Source organism: Silurus meridionalis, chromosome 23 (genome assembly GCF_014805685.1).
Source record: "Silurus meridionalis isolate SWU-2019-XX chromosome 23, ASM1480568v1, whole genome shotgun sequence".
Taxonomy (NCBI): Eukaryota; Metazoa; Chordata; class Actinopteri; order Siluriformes; family Siluridae; genus Silurus; species Silurus meridionalis.
The window spans coordinates 15,295,875-15,316,938 of NC_060906.1; the positions used below are offsets into that span (position 1 = coordinate 15,295,875).

General features: G+C 37.8%; 1 protein-coding gene across 1 annotated transcript in view; it reads right to left on the reverse strand.

Annotated features, from left to right (window-relative positions):
- atad2b (ATPase family AAA domain containing 2B) overlaps positions 1-20,462 on the reverse strand; it is a 61,791-nt gene extending 41,329 nt beyond the window's left edge. The window contains 20 exon segments of the mRNA XM_046835930.1: positions 7,899-8,084; positions 9,964-10,150; positions 12,072-12,216; positions 12,909-13,220; positions 13,413-13,503; positions 13,681-13,840; positions 13,922-14,010; positions 14,238-14,412; positions 14,518-14,633; positions 15,042-15,115; positions 15,118-15,152; positions 15,232-15,333; positions 15,542-15,617; positions 15,712-15,873; positions 16,148-16,286; positions 16,403-16,499; positions 17,633-17,780; positions 18,034-18,065; positions 18,512-18,669; positions 20,250-20,462. Of these exon segments, the coding sequence (XP_046691886.1) occupies positions 7,899-8,084; positions 9,964-10,150; positions 12,072-12,216; positions 12,909-13,220; positions 13,413-13,503; positions 13,681-13,840; positions 13,922-14,010; positions 14,238-14,412; positions 14,518-14,633; positions 15,042-15,115; positions 15,118-15,152; positions 15,232-15,333; positions 15,542-15,617; positions 15,712-15,873; positions 16,148-16,286; positions 16,403-16,499; positions 17,633-17,780; positions 18,034-18,065; positions 18,512-18,669; positions 20,250-20,357 (2,592 nt within the window). The 5' untranslated portion in view covers positions 20,358-20,462.
- Between the last annotated feature and the right edge of the window lie 602 nt (positions 20,463-21,064).

Genomic DNA, 21,064 nt, shown 5'->3' on the forward strand with positions numbered 1-21,064 from the left:
GTAGTACTCTTTGTTAACCATTTGAAAGTAAACACTCGTGATAAAATTAGGGATGTACACCACTTGGTTTTTATACAGGACAAAATTAGAATTCAACATTTAGAAATGGAATATTTGCAGTTTGTGCTGTTAAAGACCAACAGTGTGTTATGTTAAATAGGTGTTCTTTTCAACAGATATATATTTCCATTATAATAGTTCATTATTGTTTATAAAATCATACAATTGTTTGACAAATGGAAGCAATGCACTGTACATTTCCATATTGTTACTGTTACACTGAATAATTCATGATGGGTACCAAATTGCCATTTGATTTATAAAAAATACAAAATAAAAAAAAATAAATAAAAAAAAAAAAGTAGGTTCTGGTAGACGTTTATACCGATTTGCCAGGCAGAGGGAACGAGCTGTAAAGGATGGAGATGGAAATGTGTTGACTAGTGAGGAGTGTGATGAGAAGATGGAGGGAGTATTTTGAGCAGCTGATGAATTAGAAAAATGAGAGAGAAGGTTGGATGATGTGGAGATGGTGAAGCAGGAAGTGGATGGGATTAGTAAGGAGGAAGTGAGAGCAGCGATTAAGAGGATGAACACTGGAAAGTCTGTTGGACTAAACGACATACCGGTAGAAGCATGGAGATGTTTAGGAGAGATGGCAGTGGAGTTTTTAACCAGATTGTTCAACAAGATAAATAAGGAATGGAGAAGGAGTGTGCTGTACCGGTTTTTAAGAATAAGGGAGATGTGTAGACCTGCAGTAACTACAGGGGAATTAAGTTGATCAGTCACACCATGAAGTTATGGGAAAGAGTAGTGGAAGCCAGGCTGAGAGAAGAGGTGACCACCTGTGAGCAACAGTATGGTTTCATGCAGAGGAAGAGCACCAAAGACGCCTTACTTGCTTTGTAAATGTTGATAGAGAAGGTCAGAAGGAATTGCATTGTGTGTTTGTGGATTTGGAGAAAGCGTACAACAGGGTGCCGAGAGAGGAGTTGTGGTATTGTATGTGGAAGTCAGGTGTGTCAGAAGTATGTGAGGGTGGTGCAGGACACGTATGAGGACAGTGTGACAGCAGTGAAGTGTGCAGTAGGAAAGACAGACTGGTTCAGGGTGGAGATCGGAGATCGGCTCTGAGCCCTTTCCTGTTTGCAGTAGTGATGGACAGGTTGACGGACGAGGTCTAAGGACTGTGGCGAGACCTGCTATGTTGTATGGTTTAGAGACAGAGGCATTGACTAAAAAACAGGAGGTGGAGCTGGAGGTAGCAGAGCTTAAGATGTTAAGATGTTAAGTTGAGATTTTTGTTGGGAGTGATGAGGATTGGCAGGATTACAAACAAGTTTATTAGAGGGACAGCGCATGTAGGAAGTTTTGCAGGTACATGTGCAGAGGAGGGACATGGGTTATATTGGTAGGAGAATACTGAGGATGGAGCCACCAGGAAGGAGAAAAAGAGGAAGGCCAAGAAGGAGGTTTATGGATGTGGTAAAGGAAGACATGCAGGTAGTTGGTTTGAAAGAGGCAGATGTAGAGGACGGGGGGTATGGAGATGGATGATTCGCTGTGGCGACCCCTAATGGGAGCAGCTGAAAGAAAAAGAAGGTGGTTCTTATAGAAGTTGATGGAGCTCCCTGATTTTTAAGCTATATACACGGCAATGACACAGGTCATATCAACCTGTTTAATAGTCTCAATGCATGACAGTTCCAAAGAGGATTTAATTACAATGAGCTAAGAAGTGTGGCAAGATGGGCCTTGTAGAGAGTGAGAAGATGCAATGATCAGCAAAAAACACCTATAAAAGTAAAGGGCACTGGACAATAAATGACAAACCAAAGCTGGCAGACTCTACTTTCTGCTTGGTCACAAAGGAAACGTTTGTTTTATGACCCTAGTCCTATTTTACTGTTATTGCAGGATACATGATATTAATTCAGTCAATAAAGTCCACTGCCGATCTGTCCTCTGCTGTCTATGTGCGAATAAGTGCTGCTTCACTGGTGTCCTAACTGTCCCTGCTGTAGTGTGTCTAGGGTGAACACTGTGGGCTGGGGGTAATAATCTGGGTGTAATGAACTCTAAATCACATAAATCCTAAATACCACACAATGTTCACATCTGGCATAGACAGAGGCAATCCACCTGAGGCTGCTACTGGATCAGGTAGCGCTCTGCCTAGCATGGCAGACAGTAAGACTTGCACGGCTGATCGCAATACTTGGAATGCATTCCATTATTTTTAGCTTTGCCAGCAAAGTACAATGGCAGTGTTTATAAAACTGTGAAAAGTTGTTGGTTTCAAAATATTTCTGTAAGGACTAACAACGAGCCTCGCTGCTACAACGAGAACAATATGTATTTTCATATAACAGAATGATCTATTATGCATTATCCAGTTTATACCGGCTTTGCAAAATTTTTATATGAATGAACAAGATGTGGAATCGGATGTTGTGGGCATCCGCAGGACAAGTCATTTCCTGGCATCACTGTATAGCAACAATCCCTCAAACTCATTCCCTCACCAGCTTTCCCCTTACTCTCTCAAAGTTAATAGTAGGTAATGAAGTTAAAACATCTCCAAACAAAAGCCTTCCAAAAAAAAAATAATAATAAAAAAAATCACATCAATGATTAGATGTGTTCATCAGTAAAGGTCATCAATCTAAAAAAAAGTAATAAAATAATAATAATAATGGTAATTAGCTTATATGAAGCACCAACAAAACAACTCACTGTATACAAACTATTACTGTAACAGTGAGAGGATTATACAAACTTTAATATGAGCTGTTCTGATACATAAAAAAAAAAAAATTAAATAAAAAATACTTCTGACCAATCAAATTTGCACCAAAGTGTAGTATTAAAAAATAAAACTATGTAATAAGATAGGCCAACAAAAACAGTTGGACAATAGAAGTATAAACAATATTGTAAATAAATTAATTTGCAAAACTGATACCATCTTCATATTGCCAAGCCCCATTCCCTGCTCCTGCCATTACAACCTAATCACAACACTGTTCCAATTACATAGACTGAAACTCCCATTATCCCCACAGCACAACTGAGTGGCATTGCTCTTTTGCACATTCCCTAATATAATAAATTAATCTGATGTTCAGCTTGTTCTGTACTGCATTATATCAGTCACTGCAGGCAGAGGAACACTGAAAAGATAAAAAAAAATACAAATAAAAATCTTAAATCTTTCTTAAAATGTTTTCCCAAATGGTAGACATGGGAGGGGGTGTTATAAGAAGGACAAGAGACATGTATCAGAAACTTAGTTAAGAACATAGTTAAAATCTGAGCAAATTATGGCAGACCACAAGCTTGTTCAGTCTCCAACTAACATTTTTTAAACATTTATTATTAATATTAAACTTGAAAACATACACAACAATTAAAAAAAAAAAAAAACTGTCACTGTGGCAACTCACTCAGTACCGAAAATACAATTTGTTTTGCTCATAAATGAAAACGGTTAATTCTAGCGCTATGGATTCTTTAGTGTTTTAGCTTCAAGGTTTTTTCCTAAAAGGACAAAATCCTGACAATTTCACATTTTGAGGGAGTGAATGAATGAAGGAATAAAGTATTCTGAAATAAGTTACGTAGATCATATCTTTAGAAAATTAAATATCAAATGAAAAAAACACTACCTATGTACAAAAAATAACTTGCAGAACAGACAGGTCTAAAATAATTTAATCTGCCAAATATGTGGCACAGCAGTGCATTTGCAGGTATGAGCCAGCAGCTTTGGGCAACATGGGATTTTGTGTCTCTTAATATACTTACAACGATGCAATAAAAAAAAGAAAATCCAGTGAGCACCGGTTCTGAAGATAGAAACACTGCCTTCATGAGAGAGGTCTCTGGAAAACAGTCAGCCTGGCTCAAACTGACAGAGAAGCTACAGTAACCACAGATAACCACTCTGTACAAATGTGGTGCGCAGAAAAGGATCTCAGAATGCACATTAGTCATTGAGGCAGATGGACAACAACAACAACATAATGCCACGATGTGCACTTCTCTCAGACAAAAACTAAAATCTGAGGCTGTAGTATACACACATTTACAGTTGAATACGTGGTGGGTGTGGGGGTTTGGGCCTGGTCTAATGGATTTTGATTTCTGCTGAGGCACACAGATGGTAAGGTCAGAATTTGCCACCAACAGCATGAATCCATGTACCCAACCTTCCTTGTGTCAACAGTCCAGGCTGGGCCTGTTAATACCAATCAATCATCGCTTGAATGCCACAGCCAGTTTGAAACATGTTCCTCACTTCATGGCTACAATTTACCATCTTCTAATAGCTACATTCAACTCGATAAAGTGCCATGTTAGAGAAAAGTTCACCTCAAAATTGTCTCATGACCCTAACATCATGACAACAAGTTGAAGGTTCCTTTGGACACTTGCTACATAGAAAATCTGCGAGACCTGCAGTCTGCAATCATGTCAACATGAAACAGAATCTCAAAGGACATCTTGTGGAATTCACACCACAAAGACTTGAGGCTGTACTGAGACAAAAAGAAAGCCCTACCCAATATTAGTATAATGTTCCTAATAAGTGCCCGTTGTGTGAATACCCTAGCTACACGTGACCGTCAAATGGTCTTCTTTCTAACACATGAAGCGGGAAGAGCTGAGAGATTTTATTATTTGCATCAAAGGCAGAATGAGCACTCACCCCTGAGGTACAACACTGCAGAGAGGACAGCTGTCATGCTAAACATGCCAGAAGCCAAGTGACCCTGCAAACTGCTGCCAACCAAATCGGTGACAATCCCTAAGCTCTAAACACTAAGAGAGCTCTTAAAAAATATATAAACACTCACCATTCTCTTTAACAGCACCAGCACCTGTTACAAAAACCTACTGATCCGATACCGGACTTCAAACCTCCTTGCAATTCTGCACACATCAACTCACAATCCTCTATACTCCTAAGCTGAAGTTATGCTGTAGTGTACACAAGGGGGTTCACCCTCACCCTGATTAAGAGAGGAGGCCACTGAGGCCAGTCAATTTAACTCAATCAAAGATGCTTAAAAATGGGTTTAAGATGGGTTGAGTTTAACATTCAAACTTAAAATTTTAGCATTACACAATTCTTGGCCACCACAACGCTCATGTAAGAGGATTAGTCAGACAAACAGAGGTTGTTATGGAACATTATGACCATTTTTTCTGTTTAAAATTTGGTAATAAAAAAAAGGATAAGCAATATGGCATTCCAGTCAATACTCTGATAAATTGCATTACATTTTATTATTGGATTTCCTGATGCTTTGTGAGCAAACCTAAAATGTTCAAAATATGCATAGATCAATGTGATTCATTTGGTATATAAAAGAGTCCCCTGTTGAATCCAGTTACTCTCAAGGTTTATACTTCATTTATTTGCAGGGGTTTTTCTAGTCAATGCCACCTTTAGCTTGCTCTTTGTTGATTTACATGTACTATAACCCACTGAATAAACACTATACAAATAAAATGCAAGAACAAAATGCTGCCGTATCTGTTTACGCTAATGTAGGCTTACGGAAAAATGGCAATTTAAGAATGTGGAAAAAAAGAAAGAAAAAAATGTTTTTCGACTGAGGGTGACAAAGTGGTAGTCTGATTAAATCATTGGAGATAATAAAGGCATTGACCGAGTCCTATGTTGCACAGAGACTACAAGGTAATCTACTATCTCCTAAAAACATTGCTTCCTTTGGGGAGTTAAGCAGGCTTTAATGAATATGCCTTATAGAGGGAGCACAAGCAGCTTCTGTCAATAAAATTAGCAGTCTGTTCTCTGGTAGCATTACTGTGCCCTCCTGGTGGGCTCTGCTTCCTTTAACAGGCTTTGATCAAGAGCATCAGCACCAGCCAATCACAACCCGCAGCAACACACTATTAGGTAGCATGGGTTCACAGTACAGGCTTCTGGGGATCTTGAAGGCTTGGAGGCAAAATATATATATAAAACACTTTCCTGCCACATCCAGCTCCCCATTGGAGTAATCTACTTATTTTGCTGTTAAGAAGATTCACTATGGTGCTTCCTACAAACCAGTGACTTGATGACACTGCCCATTCTTCTTGTGTATGAATAGAAATAATGAATACAAAAAAAAAAAAAAAAGTCAAAAGAGATAAAGCAAAGAGGGGAAAAAAAAAAAAAAGTCAGCAAATCAAAGAAATGTAGTGTAAAACAGAAAGATGTCAGGGAGGTGCATGTCATGGCTTTTAAGAAGACTGCTATAACTGAGAGGACCAGTTTGATATAAATTAAATAAGCTGTCCAGCTTTATAAACTCTGTTACAGATATTTGCTTTTTATATTTTTTTATTTCTCAAAAGAAAGATGTTTCGATCAATAATCTGGACCAGCAACAATCCCCAGTGTGTTAATTTGATCAAGCAAACTACATTACAAAGCAAAGCCTAATATCTAAAATTAGCCTTCCGTTTTCATGCGCTACAAATACCTATACTGATTAAACTAAACAAACCTTGACTGATTCATGTATTGACTAAAGCATAGAAAAGATCTAAGGTACTTCTGCAGAATAATATATCTGCTTTGAGTTGTACAAGGTCCCCCTCTGCTGTAGAAGTTGGGTACAAGGTATTCTTTTGTATAGTTGTTTGCCTGTACATTGCCAGAAAAATCTAATAAAATGATGTATTCATTTGTTTAACAGCCCTCGATCAACCTATTCCTGTCTGCAAATGCCTGGTTTTCTGTTTATTTAACAGAAAATAATATATAAACATTTCAAATGCTTTTTTTCAGCAGCGGATTTTAACGTTTGTTTTAAAATACCTCAGAGAGCATTCATCAAATATCTGAAAAGGCTGCTTCACCATGCATTGAACTTCTAAAGAGATTTAAAGCAGCACTATTTTTATTTTACTTCATGTTTTTGTTTCCATCACTGAGGAGAGTACTAAACTTGGCCGCAGTATTAATAGTCTCAGCACAGTAGCTTTGCCATTATATTTTTACTGCTCTGTTAAGAGCGCTCCAGCAGTCGGAGTCGTGCAGCGTAATGAAGGGACTGACAGTGATGGAGCATTCTGCAACAATACTTCATCAAACTCATTTAGGGGTTCTTTGACAGCCACATTTTAAGTTAAACATTAACTCCATTTATATGCAGCCTAAACAACCTCAATAATCTCAATATTATAACTAAGATTATCCACATAAAAAATTGTCGTCTATAAAAGTCATGGTCATTTATTATCCCAAATTCTAAAAAGGTATGTGTGTATTTAGTAAGACATGCTGATCAAAAACTTTTTTTACGATTATTGCAATGAATATACTTCACCTGATCATGAGTGATATTTGCTGTTATGATTATAGATTACAGGTTTTAGGATCTGCTCCTAAAAAAGGGTACATTTGTTTTGGATTGTAATCAACTAACAAAAATTTGGTGTCAGAAATGACATAAAAAAACTCCGTAATTGAATGGAATTCTCAAAACAAGAAAAGAAGAGAAACTGTGCACATTATATCAGAGACCACAGAAAATTGCCAAGAGAAAAATCAATTGACTGTACCATTTACATTACATACAATCATAATGCATAAAAGGCACAATAAACCTGCAATGTCCTAACAATTTGTTCAAATAAAGTTATTATATGCTTTAATGCATTCTATGTACATTAATGTGTATAAAACTATATATGACCATTTAGAAACATCAATACCAGGGATCGAAAATGTGTCCAAAACTATCAAAAACTTCTGCAAAGGTATAGATTAAAAAAAACAAAAAAACAAAAACAAACAAACAATACTTCTAACTTACGAGTAAATCAAACTGGCAATATAGCGAAGAGAAGAAAAGTAAAGGAGGTGTCCTCACCTCTTCAGGGAGCTGCTGGTAGCTGATCTCTGCTGTGGCAAGGACGAGGAGTGGGGTAAAAGAGGGAACATCCTGCAGGAGTGTAAGGAAAGTACTTTTCACTGTCTCACTTATGGCCTCCCACCAATCACTGACGTGTGGCATATAGATTATACTTGGCACACTCCGCTGTGCTTCCCGCAACACCTAGATTTAAAAGCACATACATGCATATCTTTTAGTAACAAAAAAGTACAGCTGAGAATGCAAATTTTCACAGGGTTGCTTCACAGTTCATAACCTTGTCTTGTGCAATAAGTCTAGCATATTACAATACCAGAAATGTACATATTTTTAGGACAAAGCTATGCTGATTAAAAACAGCGTGTTGCACACGAAGACAAAACATCGCAGCTCAAAGTCAAAACAGCTCTTGCAAAATATGACTTTTGTTGACATTAGAAAGCTGTGCTTCTTTATTTCCCTTAATCTGCATTAGTGCACCTCTCTATTCATACACTATTTCAACAGTTATTTTCCTAGTTACCCGTAATTAAGTTTTTGGGCAACCAAACCATGGGACTGAGCAGCACAATAGAGCTTCTGCTTGTTAAAAGAAAATGTGACAGGTCTATCCTAGTATTGATGTCTCAGTATCAGTAAACACAGATTTAGAAACATTCTTTCCCTCAATGCCGTTCTTTCTTCCTTATATCAGTTCCACCAAACAAGGCAATTCACACCTCACGGTGATCTTTTTATACAGTAATATAAAGAAGTTCGACACTACAAATAGTGCACTGTTTGCGTTGTATTCGATCACAGAAACTATATGTAGTGTCAATAATTTTGCAACTAAATAGTTATGCGAAACAATGATATATGATGATTGATGGAGTTGAAGCAATGAATAATGCAATCAGATTGGAAGAAGCAAACCATGAAAGATGCTGCTCTAGATCAAATACAAGAGTATAGTTATATTGAATAGGAACTTTTTAAATGACAAATGAATCTAAGCATTGAATCAAACTGACTGTCGATTAGAACTATTACAAAACAATCATTATGACAATAGAACAGATAAATGGTGTGGAAATAGAGCTTTTTAAACAGATGTGTAAATAAGATAGCAATGTGATTTGCCTCTAAGTATGATTTTCCAAAATAGATAAACGATATCATCATTATTCACAAAATAAGCGCAGGCTTTCAAATTCTAAAGAAGATTGTTTATATTGATTGCAGTCTACTAAACTGAAACCAGATCACAATCATTTCTGCCTTATAAAATCAAAATCATATGGAATCTAACACACCTAGTGAAATAAGGAGAAACATAAATAATAGGTTTCAAAACTGATATTGAACATTTGTTTGTATATATACACACACACACAGATCAGATGCTGATAAATAAACTATACATGACTGGCAATCAAGCAGAATACGATCATTTACATTTCTTTTAAGATAAATAATAGGTTGGATTTAGAAATAACAGTTTTTAACAACACCATTTTCTTTTCTTTTTTTTTTGCTGTGTATAACTCTATTCCGTCTTAAAAAAAAAGGTTTTCAGTGTTTGTGTGCATGTTCTAAATGGAAAACATTTACTCAGCACAACAAACTTATCGCCCTCCCTCACCCTCTCTATACTCAGGAGTGACTATAAGGCTGTATTGATCTACTCTGAGTGCTCAATAAATAAAGATCCAGTCTTATCTCCAGACTCCTATTTGTCACACAATGCTACTGGGACCCTCTAAAAGATTCCATCTACTGCTAATTGACAGAGTGCACAAATCTAGTTTTATGGCTGTAAAACATGTTTTCATGGATTTTCATTTGCATATAAGTAAAACTTTGAAATAGGTGAATGAGTCGCACCTCATCTGTATGACAGAGAGATAGAGAGAGCTGAACAGAGAAAACTTTATTCAGAAATATTATTGATAAAGGCTTTGCCATGGCAATCCTCAAGCAATGTTCATCAAGAAGAATTACTCTTCAGGGACTCTGAACCTATTTGCATAAAAAAAAAACCTAATTGTGTCTTAGTGCGTGTGTGTGTGTGTGTGTTGACCTGAGCGCATGACTCCTCTGGGGTCTTGGCACTGACAGAGTAAAGAGTGGGAAGGTCAAGGCGGTGCACAGTGAACTTGTTGAGGTGATGCAGCAGAGCAGGGGCCAGGTGTGTGCTCTGACCCGAACCCTGAGGCCCTGTTAGCAAAAGCCGTGGTCGGTATGAGGTTGGCTGCTGATAGGCAGACCTGATCAGACAAACAAAAATATATTACACACAAACTTTATTTCATGACAGAGCTAAACAATTATTATTTGTCAAAGTATTTCTAAAGATCATTGTTCAATCTGTACACACCAATGGACACTACACCCTGCTATGTAATTATTCCATCTCCTAGTATAATTCCAGTAGTAATTTGCCCCACTATAAAAAATAGGTGCGGAAACATGGTGCTGAAAAAGAAAAGCCATATCGGGCTTTTTCTTTCACAGAGCTGAAAAGCTGCATGAGTGGCACCTCTGAACAACAATGAATAAATAGATCTACAGTGACTAAAACTCTGAGATTACCACTCCAACATTTCAAGCAGAATTTACACTTACAGACTCCAAAGTTACCCAAATGGCATTTTAATAATCTTATAGCTGCTCAAAATAAAACAAATGAGTTAGAAGGCACATGCCTACAGAGCTATAGTATGGTTTTCTGATTACTCGTTCTAATCAGCAAAATAAATCAGCATTTTCCAATGTAAAAAATATTATGAAATACGTGTTTTACAAAAGGAATGCAGAAGAGAGCAAGTAAAAGTACTTTAACCACCCGCAAAAAAAAAAAAAAAAAATTTGCTTGAGCATATTTCAGCATCATATAAACAGGTTGCTGACAGAAAACCCTGCATTTTTGTATAGGTTGAAATGGCAAATATTATGGACCCTTTAGCTCTAATAAAATTATAATAGTCTGTTTATGTGCGTTGAGAAAATCTTATTAAAACACAAATTTGCAGTGTATGCTGGTTAATGACTGAAATATTGCCTATATAACTGGATGCAACAGAAAGAAAAGCTGGTTGTAAAGCAAATTAATATAAATGACAATAAAAGAACATCTGCTCCCTGCCTTGTAAAACAAAATGACTGTATTAAACTATTACTACAGTGCAGGCCATCAGACAGAAGTACAAATCACTAGTCTCTTTGTTAATCTATAATATAATGCTCGCCTAAGAATAGTGTGATTATAAATAAAAAGGCTTTTTAAGAAAATCCTATTCAACAAAAAATTTATCACAGTGACTATAATATCGATATATGGTAACAATTCTTATCTTCTATGGTATAATTCTTTTTTTATTTAATTATTTTTATGTCATTATTTAAATATGTAAACACAGTAAGTATTTTATAAATGAGAAGCATTATTTCTAAGCAGTCATTACATTAATTCATGAATATATCTAATATTTTTGCATATTAGACACTAACGAGACTATACTGAATTTTCCATCCATATGTAATTCTTCTCCAAACTGTTACCTCAAAGGTGAACACAACTGTATAGAATGTTTTTAGACAGTATTAGCATTCAATGTTCCCTTCACTTGAACTTAAAGACCTAAACCACATTATCTGTGTAAAGCTGCTTTGAGACAATGTTCATTGTTAAACGCTATACAAATAAAAATGAATTAAACTGAATTAAACCTGCTCCAGCATGACAAGGCCCCTGTGCACAAAGCCAGCTCTATAAAGATATGGTTTGCACAGGATGGAGTGAAAGATCTACCTCAAATTCCTCAGGAGCGCAACCTTACGGAACACCTTTGAGATGAATTAAGACTGACTGCACCACAGGGCTCCTCACTCTAAATCAGTAGCTGATTTTACTAACAGCCTTGTGGCTGGATGAGCACAAATCTCCACAACTGTACTACAAAATCTAGTGTTACATCTTCCCAGAAAAGTGGATGCTATTTTGACAGAATGGAGACTAAATGTGGAAGGGGGTATTCAAAATGCACACAAGCATCTTATGGTCAGGTGTCCACAAAAATATGTCTATAGAGTGTAGATATCCATTCAAGGTGCAAGACAAAGCTCTCATCGTAAAGCAGTAGTCATATGTAGAAAGATGTTTCACTTGCATTAAAGGGCATATCTTACATTGTAAAATGAAGGAAGGGTTTGTGTTCTATGGAGGAGTGCGTTTTCTTTGGGGATACTGGATGGACATCATAAATGGACTGAGCACCAGCTCCATCTTCACCCTCGCTATAAGAGTCCTCATCCAGCAGCTGATTGTCAGAGTCTGTGCAAAAAAATTCACAAAATACTCAAATACAGCAGATGCTAGAACAGTTGGAAAGTTTAGAGATCAATGTAGTCATTAAAAGTCTAGAAGAAAAAAATCTGCTGAGAGAAACTGTAAAACTTTCACCTAATTGGAAAATAAAATGTTTTTTTTTTTTTTTTTATAAAATTCATTAGTTTCATGCAGCTTGTTTAGAAGTTCCTCCTATACATTCACATTTATCTATATAAATAATAGGCTTAGAGAAAGCTGACTTATTAGAGCTGTAAGACAGTTTATGAGTTATTATAGATGGAGAAAAAGCAGTCCTCCAAATTGGAAGTCATTAACCAGAGCAGGAGATGTGTTCCCCTCAGAAATATGGTGTTGAAATTAAATTACTCTCTGTCTAATCTACTGAAGCTGAATAATGTGGGAGTTTAAAGTTGGAGGAAATTCATTTTTACTGGACAGCAATAGACCGATGAACCACTGACCGCGTAAATCTGAAAATGCAATGGCCAAAAAAGCTCCATAATTTATTAGAATGTCAATACCACACCTGTTTGTTAATTGATATTTACCTATAGAACAATTCCTGAACCTGACCCAATCGGTACTTATCACAAAATCTGAACAGAAGATCTAAAAGAAATTCTTGTATTAAACAATAATGATAATTGATCAATTAGGGGAAAAAGACACTGTACCGTGTTTTTGTTCCCTGTGTGGGAGCTCTGCATGGGGGAAGACTCGAAGCAGGCAGGTGAGTGTGTGGGCCAGTGATCTTTCCAGCAGAGGCCGCAGTGAGCAGGACAAAGCCCGGCCTGGTGGTGCGAGAGCTCTCTGAGCAGCTGGAACAATAGAGCGAAGAGCATGGCCAAAGTCCTGCGGCCCCAGCACGATAGAGCCCACATCCAGTTTGAAGCGCTGGCTGCTGCTGTATATTTGAGGATAGCGCCGCCGCAATGCAGCCAGTGAAGCCTCCGTGCAAAGTGCTTTGATGTCGGCACCACAGTAACCTGGTGAGATGAGCAATCACACTCTAATTCACTCAACAGCATTTAATATGCTTATATAAATTAGGATTACCAATACTTATAGCCCCTTTTGTACACATATTTATTTAAAAAAGTGATCAAGTTGGTGCCAGAAAAATAAACACACATGCTGTAGATACTGTAAAGTTTATTGCAAACTGGTGTGTACTTTACCGACACATTTTTCTGCCAACTCTTCCATAAAGGAATCTGACAGCTTTGGATTCCAATCCCTGGTGTGAATTTCTAAAATGTGCTTTCGAGCCTACAGATAAAATTACACAGTTAGTGTAGAAGCAAAAATCATTCCAAAACATTATAACCAGTCATTTTATCAAGTCTTTAGAACAAAAAGTTTGCCGCCTATTTTGTTAGACAGTAGACAAGACACAGTCTCTGAGATCAGGCTGTATATCGGCAGTCAGACAAAGAATTTATTCACCTGTTTATCTGGCAGGTTGAACAGAAATTCCCGGTCGAAGCGACCAGGCCTCCTGAGTGCAGGGTCGATAGAGTCAAGTCTGTTTGTAGCACCAATGACCACTATCTCCCCTCGACTGTCCAAACCATCCATTAAAGCCAGCAATGTAGAAACTATGGAGCTACAATAATTGCACAGAAACTAAATATTAAATCCACAAACCAAGCCTGAAAAGCTTTATGACATTTAAAAAAAAAAATACCTGTGAATCTGATCCTGTCTGCTAGAACGAACAGGTGCAAGTCCATCAATCTCATCAAAAAAGATGATCGATGGTCTCATGAGGTATGCCTACAAGTGGTACATTGAATATTATTAAACCAATATAAGCAACACAACAACCCAATATAGAAAAAGCCACTATTTTGCTGTGTGTATATTACACACACAAAATATATATATATATATATATATATATATATATATATATATATATATATATATATATATATATATATATATATATATATATATTGCACAAACATTCAATTTAATTAAGACTTGCTAAACAGGTTAACCTGGTCAAAGAGAAGGCGGAGCTGTCGTTCTGACTCTCCAACCCATTTGCTGAGGCAGTCAGCTCCCTTTCGCATAAAGAAGGAAACCTTCTTGTCTCCCTGACTGCACTCGTTAGCCAACGCCCGAGCCACTAAAGTCTTTCCTGTTCCTGGAGGCCCGTAGAATAAGCAACCCCTAAAGCAGCACAGAAAAGCGTGTTCGTGAATGCATAGGGCAGAGTCAAAACGTTAGTCTGTTTTAATGCAAGTAATACGCAAAAGTGCAATCTCTGCCTCTTACCTTGGAGGCTGAATCTTAAACTTCTCAAACACTTCAGGGTAGAGAAGAGGAAAAACCACCATCTCCTTGAGAGACTTAATGTGAGAAGTAAGTCCTCCTACACTGTCAAACTTTACCTATATTGGGATGACCAAAAACACAATTAATACCAGACTACAGTAGAGAGTAGCATTAAATCATCCATTTCCTAATGTTTATACACACAGTCTAATGTCTGACAAATGTACAAATCTTGTGTTTTTATTAATAAAACCTAATAGTTTTAGCAAATTATTAGGTAACAATAAAATCCTGGATAAAACTAAATTGTATTTTTTTTTTTTATGGCTATGTTTTGCTTTCTAATAAAACTTAACATTACTGACCCTGGACATCTGTTTTAAACTTAAAGCAATAAGAATACATGTTTTTCTACCTTTCTATTTTTTTCTCCTTCAAACAACGTTTCCACAACATAAAGGTAACAAAAATTATTTTCCAGCGTAATATTTAACCCCTAATTAAAATGCATGTCAAATACTTACAGAGGTATCCAAATTCATGGGATCCACATCAGCTAAACTAGCACCAACTTTCACCCGATCACGAAGCACACCGTTGCCAGGTCATCAGCTCGCAAATTCATAGGCAAACATCTGCCACAAAAAAATCATTCTGTTAGAGACTATAATGGGGGGAGGAATAAAAATAAGTCATTAAAAGATTTAAGGTCACCTGTTCCGAGCACGTGTCATGCTTTTACTTTTTCTCCGCTCAAAGCGCTCCTCGTCCGACGATGATGTTGTGTCACTACTGTGAATGGCATGCTTCTTTATTCTGAAAAAGAACAGAAAACAAAATAGAGAACCCTGATTAAAAATGACCCTATGGAAGAGATAAAAAAGAGTCAGATTTGATTATCTACTTCTCATTCACACTGAATCCATTTACACACTGAATACCACACTGAATCCCACCAGTTGCTACAGTAGGTGGAACAGAGCTACGGTAACCTCACTGGAAGTTGACAACTGAGATCACACACCTAATATGGCTTCTTCTTGCAGGGGATCTGTGCGTGTCAAACACCGTGTTCTTGCTTTGTTTTCTGTTCACTGGCACTGCAAATGATCATGTGATTAGAAAAATAAAAATTGTATTACAATATAATGTGATTCTCCAAAGTACATTTCAGGAGGAAATAATGATGAATACCAATGGGTGGTGCCTCGTAACGCTGCACAGTTTTACGCTGCCTGAGGTTGTAAGGTCTGTCGTTCTCTTCTCCTGCTTCCTCTGCTTCATCTCCTTCATCATCTTCATCGTCTTCCCCTTCTTCGTCGTCATCATCATCATCATCTCCCTCCTCGTGGGATTCTACAAAAATCAGATGCTTATGAAAGACAATACTGATACTTAAACCGATTCACCGCAGTCCTCATACATGAAGAGTGTTAGTGTTCTAATGAATGAGCACACAGTACTGTATCTGGTAACAAATCACTGATGCTATTGACCAAATCCATCTATCAAATGAGACTTTCTACTCAATTTGTAATACATGGATGTTTCATTGTTTATTATAAACAATAAAATAACATTTATTGCTTTTTATTTTCAAGTTAAAAATCAAAGTGAAAGACTAGCATACCACTGGATTCTTCTTCCTCCCTTCCCACTTCTTTCGGAGCTTCAGATTTACTGATGACTTTGTGGTGTGTCTGCATTGCAAATGTGTTCCTCCTCATAGTTTTCCGCCTTTTCACACGTGAATACATGTCCATGTTTTCCTATAAATCAGGGTAGAAATATTAAACTCGGGCAGAACTGACTGAAATTTTACAAAATAATACAGTCATTTTTCCTATACGACTATAAATGAACAAACCACTATAGGGAAACTCACCAGTTCTGTGTCTGTCCACATCCGGAGTCGCTCCACTTCCCGACTCTGTCGTATATTGCTGATGTTGTCCATCTCCTGAAGCACCGCCTCTGCCGTGCTATCATCAGGGAAAATTCAGCAGTATTGATGGTCAACACTCAAACAGAATTCTGAATTTATTTCATTCAAGAAGATCAACAGGCAAAAAGCACACACAGATCAGGCAAAACATTATGACCACCTGTCTAATATTGTGTTTTCCCCTTTTGCTGCTAAAACAGTCCTGACCTGTTGAGCATTAACTTTAGCAATTTGAGCTACAGAAGCTCGTCTGTTGGATTGGACCACAAGAACCAGCTTTCACTCCCCACGTGCAACAATGACCCTGTCGCCGGGTCACCACTGTTCCTTCCTTGGAGCACTTTAGAAAGATACGGACTACTGCAGACTAGCAACATAACACAATAGCCATCACAATTTGGCCCTTGTTAAACTCGCTCAAATCCTTACGCTTTCCCATTTTTCCTGCTTTTAACACATTAACTTAGGACAAAACGTTCACTTGCTGCCTAATATATCCCACCCACAAACAGGTACCATGATAAAGAGTTGATCAGTGTTAATCACTCACCAGTCATATTGTTATAAATGTTATGCCTGACTGGTGTATAGTGCAATTTATTGTGCTGAATAGATTTCATAATTAAGTCCTACTCAAAGTAGGAAAAAAAAAAAACTCACTATTCGGTACCAATAAACTAGGTTTTCCGATTACAGTATAAAAACCTCATGCATCATTTCCAACTCTAGAAGGTCTCCAATAGAGTCTAGCCATCTGTCTTTCCAAACAAGCAGTATTTTAACTCAACCATAAATACATAGCCACATTTAGTTTCTTAGTACATAATGTGGTTACATGTCTAAACTGATTCAAATTTCATTCTATATTAGTCATTGCATTAATTGAATGAGAAAACAACTATCACTTTAAACACTATCATGAAGATTTACTCATCACTTACTGTCACCTCTAACATATAATCATGTTGCTATTCCCTTAATCATTTGAAACCAGCTTTGTGCTAATTATAAATAATAATTTACTCTGATTAAATATTTAATATCACCCAAAATACAATTAATTTAAATCTGTATTAAAAAAAACACTCAATGACAATATGTATTACGACCTGCTCTACATAGTTAACTAGTCTCTCGACAATAGTTAACTAGTCTCTCGACTAACATTACCTGTTGACCAGTTGGTCAAACAGCAGGCTCTGGTTGAGGTGCTGAAAGCGGCTCTTCCTAGAGCGACAGCTCCTCTTCAGCTCAACGTGGCCATTCAAGCGAGCGTCATCCCCATCTGTGCTGTCATCTACCCGCAGGGATCTTCGGCCTACGAACATTTAACAAAACTGCATAGATTAAGCGCCGCACAAGGAAAACAGTAACGAGAAACAATACATGGCACCGAGTAACTGAATCCTGTGTGTGTGTGTGGATTTGTTCGCTTCATTAACACAAGCAGCACTCAAAGATAAAGCAAAAGCTTCACAATATAAAATGCAGCTCCGTGCAGGGTTCTTTTGAAAACATGACAAATACAAAACATCTGTTTCAGGGATCTTACAAAAAGTAAATTGTCTTACCGTGTCCATTTTGCAAAGCACCAGTGGATAACCTGAAACCATATTAAACAAAACATATTCAAGCAAATTAAATATTGAAATAATACAATAATTGAATAAATCAGCTGCTTTTACTTTGACTTAATTCGCAGATGTGTTTAAGTTGTTGGAATACCACAATTACTGTGAGCATAACTGCAAAAACATGACGTGTTTCTAATAATTAAACACTTGTATACCACACTGACTTATTCGTTTACAAAACAAACAGGTGAATAAAGCACACTGCATGATTAGATCAAAGAGTATTGGTCTCTACCATAAAGCTGCAGCTATTAAAATCAAAGCCTATATAATAAAAAAAGACAGGCCTCTGAAGCAAGTAAAAATGATTGGTTATAAAACGTCATAGATTTATGATCTATTAGTCTCATGCTTGTAAAACTAATCATTCCAGTTTATTAATATACCAATGACCTATAGGCTGAGGTGAGCTCACCTGGTGCAGTGTTTGGATGTGCTCCATGTAACTCTCTGAGCTTTGCTCTGGGGACTTGGGGAAGTGTCACTGGAGCTAGGAGTCGTGTGCCTGCGTTTTCGCTTAGATGGTGGGGACAAGCGTGGGCTACCAGAGCTGAGATTACTATTGGAGTCCTTCTGAAAGGCAGACAGAAGACAAATTATCATATCTTTATAATGACAATTGTACAAACAATTTAAACCAATGGCTGAATCTGGCTGAAGGATCTTTTGTGCAAGTCAGTGGCATCAGCAGACTTATGATTTTTGATTATTATTTTCCAGCCTCATCTAGATGAACCATGGTGGCTTGAGAGATTATAAATGAAGGAGGACACACTGGATTTTTACTGCATGGGAAGGACTCTTTTTACCACAGTAACACTGGACAACATTTCACAAGGGCCAATTGTCAGGTCCTGGGGGAAAGTGCAAGGCAATCCAAAGATGCTGCTGCTTATCCAATAGCTGATTAGATGTTATCTTTTAATAAACAAATGTTTTCTTTGCACAGTTTTGGCTGGAGGAACACTACTGCTTTCACAAACACAAATAGCATGTATTGTATGAAATGGCTGTCTGTTGTCTTATGTAGCACCTTGGTCCTGGGAGAACATTGTTTCGTTTCACCGTTTTGCACTGTACATGGTTTAAACGTCTACTTGACTAGACTTGGTCACATCACTGATCATCCAAGACGCCAAAATAATCTCTAATATCGCAAAAAAGAGAGACGCGGGTGAGGAAATAGAAGGAGACAGTAAGAGAGAGGATATGTGGGTGACAGTGTGATAATAGACAGAGAAAGATGACCGAGACGGACAGACATAGCGAAAGAGCGACAGACAGAGACACAGACTAAGGTAGGCAGATGGTGAAAGGCAAACAGAGAGAGACAAAAAGGACAAAGACAGAGAGGGGCAAATGGAGAAATTGGTGCACACAAACACACAGAAAGTCTAGTGATTTGAGCTATAACCAGAGTTCATATACAACAATCAAGCATTCACACACACACACACACACACACACACACACTGGTGTAAGCTTCTATATTGTGGAACACACCTACACTCAAGGGAAAAACACACCAGGGGGCTACACTCTCAAAGTTCACAACCCTCACAAACACAAACACACAACAGCACTATTCCCAGTCACAGCGCTCAACTTGCTGGAGTTCACTGAGGCAGCAGGGCTCTGCCTCCACTCTGCTTCTCTCCTTCCACTATTTGTTCTGTGAAATTGTATGCGTGTTGTTATAAGAAGCTCGGAACTGCACCGAACACACACTGCACGGTGAAGTCGTGTGTTTTCGGTGTGCGCGAGTGTGTGCGTGCTGTCAGGTGCCTCGGTTCGTGACAAAAGCTCAACTTGCTAACTCGGCTTAGCCTGCGATAGTTCCTCTCAGCAACACAAAGGGAAAACTTAGGGGCCAATAAAACTAGTCAGCTAGCGAGCGGGTATATTTATGTTTATTTTTTCCTTATAATCAAAATGTCCAGCAACAATAATGCATGTCGGTTGCGTAAATTAAACGTTTATTTTTTTAACAAAAGGATGTCAGCCGTGAACAAAAGAGGTGAGCTAGCTGGCTATCAATGAGGGACATCAATCTTCAGGCCAAACTGGGTAGCTTAGCTTAGCATACTATAGCTTAGCTTAGCATAGCTGGCTGAAGCACCGGGCAGTGAGGGGAAAAGCGAGCCGGCTCTTACATGGTTGTGTTCCTCCAAGTTTGGGTTGTTCCTAAGAGCCGACCTCGTCCGCCCAGAGATGACAGGACTGCATGGCTGGAGCTGCGCGCCTTTTCTCGTGTTCACCATGTTTTCTTTCTTTTCCTTCTTTTGCCGTATTGTTTCCTCTCGGCGCTGTCAGTTCCCTCTGTTATTGACCGTCTCTCAGCTAGAGAGCCGAGGCGCCATTTCTCCCGCTCATTCGCTCCCTCTGCTGGCGGCACCGATAAAGCAGCCGGCACGCCACTTCCGCCTCGGCCACATCCTCCAGCTGAACTAGGGCTCATAGCTACCATTTAATATTTTAATTACAGTATATAATAGTAGCTATCTGCATCAGCTAATTGCATTTTTTTTTACAAACTATAGATAGATAGATAGATAGATAGATAGATAGATAGATAGATAGATAGATAGATAGATAGATAGATATGTGATATACTGGACCTCCCTAAAGCACTCCATTAATTTGTGAAAATCTAGAACACCTTTCTATAAAATTTTCCTAGAAACCCTCCAGTTTGCTGCAAATCTAGAGTATATTATCAGTAATAAAACAGCAGATCGTTTTTTGAAGGCCAAAACATAATTAGTGAACCCAGATGAGCAATGCTAACTTATTAATCTGGTTTATCTCAAGGTTTCTTCCTCTTACCAACACATCCAGTTTTTCCTCACCACAATCACCACTGGCTCGCTCATTAGGGATTAAATTATTACAGATAAGCGTATAAGCACTAACAAATAAATTCATATTTTATAACCTATTTTTCTGTAAAGCTGCTTTGGGACAATGT